At 43.0% G+C, this 11769-nt stretch overlaps 1 protein-coding gene across 4 annotated transcripts in view; it reads right to left on the reverse strand.

Moving 5' to 3' along the window:
- Nucleotides 1-11769, reverse strand: part of TANGO2 (transport and golgi organization 2 homolog) — a 47551-nt gene that overhangs the window by 3737 nt on the left and 32045 nt on the right. For all 4 annotated transcript variants that reach the window (XM_081339071.1, XM_081339073.1, XM_081339074.1 and 1 more), the window contains 3 exons: nucleotides 5091-5161; nucleotides 3335-3488; nucleotides 2236-2340 (listed from right to left, as the gene is read on the reverse strand). In XM_081339071.1, the coding sequence (XP_081195197.1) occupies nucleotides 2236-2340; nucleotides 3335-3488; nucleotides 5091-5161 (330 nt within the window). The remainder of the gene's footprint in view (nucleotides 1-2235; nucleotides 2341-3334; nucleotides 3489-5090; nucleotides 5162-11769) is intronic.

Below are 11769 nucleotides of genomic sequence, written 5' to 3' on the forward strand. Positions count from 1 at the left end.
CGTATAACACGCACACATCATTTGCCCCCTATTTTCAGGAAGAAAAAGTGCGTGTTATACGCCGATAAATACGGTATTTATTTATTAAAGTTTTACAAAAACAAAATTTTACAATATATCCCCAAATCCCTCCCACCCCAAACCCGCCCACTTCCCCCCCCCACTTCCCAGAGCTAAATACAGGATTATAGTTACAATAATCATATTCTAAATAAAAATTATGCATAATATACAATTAACCAAATTCATAATGTGCTTTAACTCCCCTTTAATATAACTACAAACAACGTGCCAATAACAATATCCCACTAAAATCTACTCATAAGCTAAATGGAACTTTTTAGTGCCATATTTGTTCTGAATATAATTTATCCATCTCCTCCAAACTGAAATATATCTTTCCTGTGAATGATCTTTCAAATAAGCAGAAATCTTAGACATTTCTGCAAGATTCGAAACTTTAAACACCCATTCTTCTATAGTGGGCAAACTATCCTTCTTCCAATATTGTCCCACCAGTAACCGTGCTGCTGTTATCATGTTCAACATCAAGTTAGTTTCTTTAACATCACAATCTACAGAGGGGAGAAATTTATTTATCGACACAAGTACGGGTGGCCTTTGACTTACGACAGTTCATTTAGTGGGAAAATGTGTGGAAATTCGCTTTGCCGGATCCCCCGGGCCACAAATTTGACTCTTCTTGTGTGTTTGTTCACCAAACCCTTTTTCGTTTCACCTTCTGATCTATTGCAGCAAGCGCCTATTATTTTATCCCCAAACTTAGGTTAAAAATAGGTTTACCAAAGGGTCAGCGTAACCAATTCCTTTGCACAGATCCCAATAAATCTGGAGTGAAGAATGGCTTTGAAGCTGGGGAGCAGGAATTTAATTTGAGGGGCGGGCTGTTTCTTCCTTTGTTGAGAGGGGGGGTGTCTTGATGGGATTTCTTCCTTTTAATGCAGAGTAGGCACACTCTATTTACATTGGTTGTATGCATATACTCACTGATTCTCTGTTTTTCAAAAAGTGGCAGAAAAATATACCATCCCTATCTGGTGTCTTGTTGCGGGTGAAGGAGAGTGCAAAAGTTGGGTTGAAACTTAACATTAAGAAAACCAAGATGGTGGCATCCGGCCCTCTCAATTCCTGGCAAATAGATGGGGAAGAAATGGAGGTAGTGACAGATTTTATTTTTCTGGGCTCCAAGATCACCGCAGATGGGGACTGTAGCCAAGAAATTAAAAGAAGCTTGCTCCTCGGGAGGAAAGCCATGGCAAATCTAGACAGCACACTAAAAAGCAGAGACATCACCCTGCCAACAAAAGTGCGTATAGTCAAGGCTATGGTCTTCCCAGTTGCAATGTATGGCAGTGAAAGCTGGACCATAAGAAAGGCTGAGCGCCAAAGAATGGAGGCCTTTGAACTGTGGTGCTGGAGAAGACTCCTGCGAGTCCCTTGGACTGCAAGGCGATCAAACCGGTCAGTCCTAGAGGAGATCAACCCTGACTGCTCTTTAGAAGGCCAGATCCTGAAGTGGAAACTCAAAGACTTTGGCCACCTCATGAGAAGGAAGGACTCACTGGAGAAGAGCCTAATGCTGGGAAAGGTTGAAGGCAAGAGAAGAAGGGGACGATGGAGAATGAGGTGGATGGATGGAGTCACTGAAGCAGTAAGCGTGAGCTTAAATGGACTCCAGAAGATGGTAGAGGACAGGAAGGCCTGGAGGAACTTTGTCCATAGGGTCGCGATGGGTCGGACACGACTTCACAGCTAACAACAACAATCTGGTGTCTGCCGGCAGTAGAATCTGTCTGAATCTTTCTTTGCTGTAAAGTAGTACAGCAAAGTCCTTGACTTACGACAATTGGGACCAGAATTTCAGCGGCTAAGCCAGGTGATTGTTAAGTAAGTTACAGCCAATTTCCTCCCCCCCCCCCGCAACGATTACTAAGCAAAGAAGCTGGCTGGGAAGGTGATCAGGTGATCCCAGAGGCTACATACCACTTGTAAATACATACCCAGTTGCCAACTGCCCAAATTTTGATCACGTGACCATGGGGAAGCCTGCGACGATTGTAGGAGTCAGGATCGATCGGAACACCACCCCTGTTTTAGTGGTATTCTAACTTCGAACGGCTTAAGGATTAGCTAAAGTCTAGGAACGGCTGCCTTTGCTCACAGGCTCTCTCCCTCCGCACCAAGATAATTCCAACGGTGAAGTCTTCCTCTTACCTGGTTCCATAATCTGGACACCGGACACACAGAGCTGCGTACTTGTTTAGGAACGGAAGGACGTAATCCTTTCCCTGATCCTCCATTGCAGGGTCCGGAAGCTGACTGGATCAAAAGAAGGCGAATCAGAGACCATGGGACCGAAATTCTTCACTTTCTGGCCTTAGATGGGTATTTATTGGTGGCATAGCGGAAAATCTTGTTGCTGTTTACTGGAGACCCCGGTACAGTTGTTCTCAAAAGCCCAAAATGCAAGCAGGTCTAGGGATAGGCACCCACAGAGGGGACGGAAGCTTGGGGGTCATATCCCTGATCAACTATGGCAGGAGTTCGTGGACCAGCATCGGTCTGTGGCCAGCCAGGACCCAGATCATGCAAGCAAACAAAGTCCGGGATGCAGGCAGCGTGCAAAACCAGGTTTCCCCCCCCACCCTCCCGGTCCACAGAAAAAAAAGCTCTCCACGGAACTGGTCCGAGGTGCCCAAAAGATTGGGGGCTGCTGAACGATGGTGTCCAATAATGATCACAAACCATTCCAGTCTGCCTACCCATGTTTTCCCGAAAATAAGACCGGGTCTTATATTAATTTGTGTTCCAAAAGACGCATTAGGGTTAGGCCTTATTTTCGGGGAAATACGGTACTAAATGCGTCCGTCTGGCTGACAAGCTTAACTGGGCTTTTTTTGGGAGGTGGGGCTCCTATTACGAGCGTCCTGAAAAATCACGCTAGGGCATATTTTCCAGCTGGGTCTTATTTTGGGGGGAAACACAGCATTTCTATGTGGCACCACGGACCAGAAGCTCCTTGCCCTCGTAATAACGGCAAGTCTCAATCTGATGGATGTCACGGTGCCTTCTAAAATGAAAGTAAGATGGCCCAGCCTGTGTAGCCAAGACATGTATTGTGTGCTACAAGTTCTGGATTCTGGATGGGGACAACACCAACAGCAAGTTAAGTCAGTTTGCACGTCAAGGCGGGGAAAGTTATGACTCTCCAGATGTTGATGGCCTACAACTCTCCATATCCTTGATACTTGGACATCTGCAGTCGCCCTAGAGAATGGTTTGGAGCAAAGCACGAGAAGACACGGAGCCTTACGGGTCCTGATTATTCATCAGTTTAATCAGCTCTTGGATCAGCTCTTCCTTCTTGAGGTTCTGGCTGTGTTTGATGACATCTGTAAAAAGCTGCTTTCCATACTGAAGTTTCTTCCAGGGCGTATCCAGCAAAGAATTGCTCAAGCCGTATACCCCTGTGTGGCGAGATTAAATCTACCTTCAGGGATTCTCCAACGAAACACGGGGAGAAGCTGCCCACAGCTGCTCTCCTTGGTGACAAGTTCACAACACGCACAAAAATCAAGCTCCCTACGTTTGAGTAGGAGCACAGAAACCGTGGCAACGTGCTTGTCTCAGCCCGGCTCTCGCCGAGCATTACCGTTTTACATCATGCGTGCAACTAAATTTGGGGGAAACTAAAATGTGGGGATACGGCAAAGTATCTTGCGAAGCTACTTTGAGTTTACAAGGTAAAAAGGGATATGAACTAGATAGCAAGATATGCATTCACTGATTTTGTTTAGGAGAATAAAATTATACAAAAATACACCCTGGATAATCTGGAAGGTTCATATGTTTGGGGAACACTTGCTAAAAAGAGATACACCTCAATGCAATAACTAGGTTATCACATTGAAGTGTAGTTTCAAAGGGCACTGTAGTTTTGCACAGATAAGCTGGGAAATAAAAGCCTTAACATCACGTCTCCCTGTATGATAAAGTCAGTTTGCTAGGAACAGAATTCTGTAAATGGAAAATGCTAATGGCAGATTCAGTTATCTTAGCCAGCGAAAGGGTTATGGCTGTTTTATCAAAGAGTTCCCTGTTTGTTTTGTTCCTGGAGCTTGGTTATTACAAAAAGGCCCCAAATATATACACAATGGGAGATGCAGAATTACATGACAACAGTGGCCTTCACAGTGCAAGCTTGGCCATTTAGGGTCGCGTGTGCAAGACTGTGGTTTGTGTTACAATGCCATGATGCTGCTTGTGTCACCTGCTCCCACCCTCCTGAACATGCTACTGAGTTCTCCTGTGTGTCAACCTTTCAGGGAAGATCAGATCAGAAAACAGACTCCAGATAGGCGTCAACGCTGCTAACATCAGATGTTTTTGCGCTGACAACAGATGGAGAAGCAACCGTTTTCTTCTTTTGCTTTTGCTTTTAGAATTAGATGATGCTGGGGGGAGGAATGTGCAGGAGAGTTTAGCTAGACATAACAATGCTGAACCTAGCGTGAGAACCAAGGTTATTGAAATAAGAGATGATACAGAATTGGCGGGCTGGAGGGGAAGCCCGCATTTCAAACTAATTGGGGAATGTGATTTATGACTGTTAATTAGGGGAGGGAATTGTGCTTTGATACTATGTGCTCAGGGGAGGGAAACCATCAACAAGTATGCTAACGAGTATCCCAACCTGCCAATCATCTTGAAACTTGCGATGTTAACAAACTGAGCCTTAGAAATAGAAGTCTTTCTGGATTTTAGTCAACGGTCTAGACTAGGAGTGTCCAACCTTGCCAAGTGGACTTCAACTCCCAGAATTCTGAGCTGGCTGAAGAATTCTGGGAGTTGAAAGTCCAGAGGTCTTAAAATGACCACGATTGGACATCCCTGGTCTGCAGCAAGTAGCTGGTCCACCTCTGAATCTCTCAAAGTATGACATTTTCCTTTGAACATCAGGACCTGTCTTCATGTCTATCATGGCAAAAGACATAAGCAGGTATGCAGCTACACCAATGCTTTAAGTAGTAAATCAAGATACCCCTTTCTTTTTTTTTAATTAAACCCACCAGGATTTAGGAAGAGAGGTTCCGGATCTCCTTTGTTTCCATAATAGTAAATTACATCTCCGTTAGTGGTGCTAAAAGATAAAAATAGAAGGAGAAGGAGAAGGAGAAGGGGAAGGAGGAGGAGGAGGAGGAGGAGGAGGAGGAGGAGGAAGAAGAAGAAGAAGAAGAAGAAGATGAGTTCTCCTTGCAAAACCCAGCAACTTAAATCTTTAATTGAGCTCTAATTTCCTGCAATCTTCAACCTAGCAAGATTTTTCTCCCCCTCTGTTTGGAAATCAGGAAACTATTTTCTTTTCCTAAAATTAATCTGATGATGTTTCTGCAGTTAGGGGCACTGGTTAACTGTGACCACAGCACAGGGGAAAAAAAATATTTTTGTAGATTTGATCAAATGAATCTGCTTTTAATTAACTAAAAAAAAACCCACCCACTTTTGAAATTAGCAGCTAAGATCCGGTGAGGAAAGTCTTTTGCTGGAAGGTGGGAGAGAGACGTGGAATTGCCCTATAGCAGCTCGTTTTTTTCTGCCTTCCATGAATTAAAATAAAAAGAAAATTCCATTTACCCAGTGAGACTTTGATTATTCCCTCCCCAACACTTCTGTCTGCAGTGTTTGGAAGCATCTAAGATGGGCCCAATATACTAAATTAGCACAGTTTCTTGTGCCAATTACATTAGTTGGTTATTAATAATTTCCTATATATTTCACTGAACCAAACCCATTCTATATTCTAATCACATCTCCTCGTTGTATAATCCATATCTGCTCTTTTCATCCTCCCGGGATAATCACCAACTGTATTCAAGAGCCAATTAGATTTTTTTTTTAAAAAAACAACTTAAAATCATCATACCATAAATAGGAGCCAATGTCAACCCACACCTATGGAATTAAGGAGGAAAAGCCAAATCAACAAACCACCCAATCTTTACTGAAGGAAAAATGCGCTGTAGATTGGGGGGAGGGGGGGGGGAGAAAAGTCCATCAGCCGAATATAATTATCTGTGTAGATGTGCATAATAAACTCATCCCCAAACAAATGAAAAGTTAATTAGTCAAATATATGCAGTGATATGAATTAGACATCCGTCTTCGGTACCATAAAACCTTCAGAGGGAAATTAACTAACTCCCTAATATTTGCTGAGCTTAAAACAGGGTAAAGGGTCAGCTGAGATGCTGATGTTTTTCGGCTAGCCTGACGCTTAAGTCCGAATGCACCTTCTCTTTTTCGCCAGGTAAAACCTGCAGGTGTTATTTTTTTTTGGCCACTTTTAGACCACAAATCGGGGCTCGAGCGGACCAGCCAAGATTAGGGCAAGAGGCAGTTACGCCATCTCAAAGCGAAGAATTGGTTTTGAAGGGAGGACAGACCGGATCTTGGCATCCTCCATCATGAAAACCTGGAAACGCGTTTGGCAGGCAGGCAGGCAGGCAAAGAAGCCGGTAGATGCCGTTAGCGCATCAGAACCGAGCAGAGAAAGAAGGAAACAGGTTTGGCCTTCATAACGGAGAATCATTATAGCTCAGGGTGGAAATGAAGAGTCCTTGGTGCTCTCTGAGCTTTGGTGGTTTTCTTGCAGATGTTTCATGACCCAACTAAGGAACATCATCAGTACTAAAAGGGAGTGGGCATCGTGGAGAAGAGGACTACAACTGGGGGGGGTCTTTAGTGCTCTCTGTGAACGTGGTAGTTTTTGTGCAGATGTTTCATGACCCAACTAGGTAACATCATCAGTGCTAGAAGGGAGTGAAGTTTGTGGGAGGAGGAGGAGGACAACAACGACTATGGGTCTTTGGTGTTCTCTGAGTTGGATGGTTTTCTTGCAGACGTTCCCTTACCCAACTAGGTAACATCATCAGTGCTAGAAGGGAGTGAAGTTTGTGGGGGGAGGAGGAGGAGGAGGACGACGACTATGGGTCTTTGGTGTTCTCTGAGTTTGATGGTTTTCTTGCAGACATTCCCTTACCCAACTAGGTAACATCATCAGTGCTGGAAGGGAGTGAAGTTTGTGGAAAGAGGAGAAGGAGGATGACGACAACTATGGGTCTTTGGTGGTTTTCTTGCAGACATTCCCTTACCCAACTAGGTAACATCATCAGTGCTAGAAGATAGAGAAGTTTGTGGAAAGAAGAAGAGGAGGAGGAGGAGGAGGAGGAGGAGGAGGAGGAGGAGGACGACGACGACGACGACTATGGGTCTTTGGTGCTCTCTGAGCTGGATGGTTTTCTTGCAGACATTCCCTTACCCAACTAGGTAACATCATCAGTGCTAGAAGGGAGTGAAGTTTGTGGAAAAAGAGGCGGCGGCGGCGGCGGAGGATGACGACTATGGGTCTTTGGTGCTCTCTGAGTTTGGTGGTTTTCTTGCAGACGTTCCCTTACCCAACTAGGTAACATCATCAGTGCTAGAAGGGAGTGAAGTTTGTGGAAGGAGGAGGAGGAGGAGGAAGAGGAGGAGCGAGCAGCAAGGACAGGTCTTCTCCAAACCCCTCAAGCTTTTCTGGACAATATTGCAAAGCTGCCGATAGGGGGCTCACCCTGATCGGTGTTCAGCTTCCTCGCATGGGAAAAGTCAATTCCTCGAACCAAATCTTAGTTTATTGAGCTGGATCTCAGCATGGAGATATATATCACTTGCTCAGGAGATTCACTTATTATTTATGGCAGCAAACCACTTCAACCGCCGCTGATAAATTGAGCCAATCTCTAGTTGCAATTCTTACAATATGCAAGCTTTCCTCAACCGGCTCTCCCTGTGTGGGGAAAAAACAAAAAAACAAAACCAGGCTGTGTAAGTGTGTGTGTGTGTGTGTGTGTGTGTGTGTGCGTGTTTTAAGTGATCGTTGTGACGTTTTTACACAACAGCAGTATTTTCCAGCGTTCTGTTTTGTTAGGAAATGGAGAATATACACCAAAAAGCTCATGAGAACAATGGTGGGCTTAGTAGAAATTAAAACACACACACACACACACACGCCAAGCCTAAGTTCATACAGATAGTCCTCGACCTTTAATTTTGCTCCATTTGATGGCCTTTCTTGCCCCTGTTTTTAAGTGTATCACTGCAGTTGTTAAGTGGGTGACTTTGCCTGAGTCCCCACCGACTTTGCTTGTCCGAAGGCTGCAAAATAGTCGCAACCGTCCTAAACATGAGTCAGTGGCCAAGCGTCTGAATTTTCATCACCTGACCGTGGGGATGCTGCGAAACGTCGTTAAGTGTGAAAAACGGTCGTAAGTCTCTCTCTCTCTCTTTAATGCCATTGTAACTCTGAACGGTCAAACAGTTGTAGGTTGAGAGCTACCTGTTATTTTGGGAAAGCAAAGATATCAGCTCACACCTGAAGCCTGCCTAATAAGAGAAATTACTCAGTTTACTCAGCTGTTTATATCCAAGAGTCTGTCACCTAAATTCTGTATTCTTCCTGGCTAAGCTTGTAAGCCGCCCTGAGTCTTCGGAGAAGGGCGGGATATAAATGGAATTAAAATAAAATAAATAAATAAAATAAAGTGGAACTAATCCACTGCCTTCTTCCCCTCTTTTACGCCCCGTCATTGCTTCCTTGATAAGCTTGGAGTTCTCTTTTCTTTTCTTAAGTTACAGACCTCCTGAATAAAGAGAAATCATTCTGCATATTTTGAAATGGGAATACCATTCAGGCTTTCATCTCTGTAGCCGCCCCCCCCCCCCTTTAAATACCGAGCCTTGGCGAAGTAGATAGGGTGTGTTTGGCTCTTGTTTGATTTATGTCAGCTTACGAAGTCGCAAAAATACATTCCCGTCTCGTTGTTGTTGTTTTTTTAAAGCTGTTTGCAAAGAGGAGACGTTGCCGCAATGTACATCAATTTGGCGTTTTAAAATTCGGGCACGGTTGTTCCTGACAGAGGAACATAATTCCGTCTGCATCTAAAATAGAATTTTTTTAAAAGTAATTTTTGGCTATATTAGCAGCACCCCGGGATATCAGCAAGTTGGCCGTTTTTCTCTGCTTCTAGTTTATGGCTCAACCTAAAAATCCCGAGTATTTATTGCATTCCTCACTTGATAACCATATCCAGTTTCTTTCTTTCTTTCTTTTTCTCTTTCTTTTTCTTTCTTTCTTTCTCTTTCTTTCTTTCTTTCTTTCTTTCTTTCTTATCTCTCTCTCTTTTTCTTTCTTTCCTTTCTTTCTCTTTCGTCGTCGCTTTTTCTTTTTCCTTTTTTCTCCTTCCTTCCTTCCTTCCTTCCTTCCTTCCTTCCTTCCTTCCTTCCTTCCTTCCTTCCTTCCTTCCTTCCTTCCTTCCTTCCTTCCTTCTTATAGCAAATTAATAACCACCCTCGGAAAAGAAGAATTTGGTGGGGTTGGGTTTTGTTTTGGTTTTTTTTGGAAACTGCATTGAAGCTGTCACATTGCCTGGGCAAATATAGTTCTGATTTATCACGTTATTTTCCCCCGGCGAGACCAGAACATCTTTAACTTCAATACCTTTTCTCCCTCCCTCCAAAACGCATGATATAAGTCCCAAGAGAACACGGCTCTACATCATGCATTAATCATTTTTTAGCTTCCCCTTTTTAGATTGCTCTTTTCCCCAAAGGAGAACACACCAATTCCTCGGAAACTGAGTCTGGGTTAATTTTAAGTTTGAAACGCAAAACACGAAATAATGAATATATCACAGGGGTTGCCAAAGAGGGTGGATTGAGATGCGGTATCACTTGCATAGCTGTTCATGTGAATTATCCTACAATTGCTTGGGAGATTTTATTTTCTTTTTATCTGTTTATTTGTCTTGATCAGAGAGAGAGAGAGAGAGAAAGAGAGAGAGAGAGAGAGAGAGAAAGAGAGAGAGAGAGAGAGAGAAAGAATGAATCTTGTGGAGAGAACCTTGCTAAGTAAATAAGTGAGATCCTCATGGAGTCACATCTGCCCATAAGTTCTAAGATTGCAATATAAATGAACAGTGTGTGCTAGAGAGTCTGTCTCCTTAACACAAAAATTAAGTGAAATAAATAAGGAGAGCTTTGCATGGTAACTAAACCTAGGGCTATCGCTTATTATGCCCAGAACAGCCAGGATTCCTGATAAGTTTGGTTTAAAGCAGGCTTATAATCCATGCACTCAGTGATGGCGTGAGAACCAGTTCACCCAGCTGGCTTTCACGCCTAAGGCAGGACTAGAACTCACAGTCTCCTGGTCACCCAGCTGGCTTTCATGGCTAAGGCAGGACTAGAATTCAGTGTCTCCTGGTGATTGGCCCAAAGTCACCCAGCCGGCTTTCATGCCTAAGGCAGGACTAGAACTCACCATCTCCTGGTTTCTAGCCTGGTGCCGTAACTATTTGACCAAACTGGCTCTAGTGATTAAATTAAGTAAATAAAACTAAGTTCAGTAGAAACTGGGCTTTTTGCCCCCAAAAGAGATAGGCTTGTAATTCAGTATTATACTGAGAAAGAGGTTAAGAATTCAAATGTCTCTTGACAGTGAGACGGGCAACAAACAATAAAGAATTTGAACATGGTTTAACTACCAACAGCCCTTGCATCTAATGCAGAGCAATTGCTCGGATTCTTTGGATAGCAGCCTCTTTTGCTTTTCCGCAATGCTTCTACTAATCAGAAGTTCAGAAATGCTTGAATACTGGGATAGGACTGGAAGTAATGACATTAATTATTGGGTGAGGAGAAGTGATAAAAAGCTAATTCATCAAAGCCAGTTCTTCGACATACTTATGAACTCAGCCTGATTGTACAATAAAGTGCTAATTTTATTGACAAGTCAGTCCCTAATGGCTTACTTTAACATCAGTCCTTGGGCAAAAAGAATATTAATTTCTTGTCAAAGTGTTGAGATGGTTTATATGGGGGAAAAAATGGATTTAAATTTTTACATGTAATTAACTGTTGAGAAAAATCTTAACCAGCAAGAATACTTTGAACTTTACGGAAGAAACGAATCTAAACAAGGACGGTGGACAGGATATAAGACAAGGCAACCAGAATGATTAGATAGAAAAGAAATATGATATTGATGTGATCATTATTTCTAGGAATATTGGGGGGGGGGAAATCATATATGTAACTGTTATTTATCAAAATAATAAGAACTGCATTATTTCAAGGTTTGCAAAGAAGACGTTTTGGGGAAAAAGGCAAAATCAACTCAAGGTACTGTGTGGATTACGGATTATAGAAACCAATAGTTACAATTGTTTTTCTTTGCAAATGTAAACCCAGCAAACAGACTGTTTACCAACTACTAAGTGATCTATGTTTTAAAAAAAAATCAATAAAATATATGGGGAAAAAAGAATATTAATTTCTACCCTGAGACTCTGTTTTCGAGGGAGTAATATAGGGATAAGGACCCTTGACGTTTAGGGAAGGGGTAGTGGGCCAGGACAGTGGGCGATGCACCAGATGTGCTAATTCGGAACATCTGCAGCTTGTTTTTCCTACATTCTGGGTTTCCCAGGAGGATCTCTGCAAATACAGACACCTCAGTTGGTTAAAAACTGCTGCCGGCAATTTTGGAAGCGATGGAAAAAAACCAACACCTCATTGCCAAAAGGGATTCTTGACACACGGATGGATGGGCTGCTGGAGATATTTTCATATTTATTGAGTGATCTCCAGTTGGGTTGTCTAGAGCCTGCTGGTGGAGAAAAAAAATATTATTTTGGCAGAATTATCGATATG

The sequence above is a fragment of the Vipera berus genome, assembly GCF_964194415.1.
Source record: "Vipera berus genome assembly, chromosome: 14".
NCBI classification, from domain to species: domain Eukaryota; kingdom Metazoa; phylum Chordata; class Lepidosauria; order Squamata; family Viperidae; genus Vipera; species Vipera berus.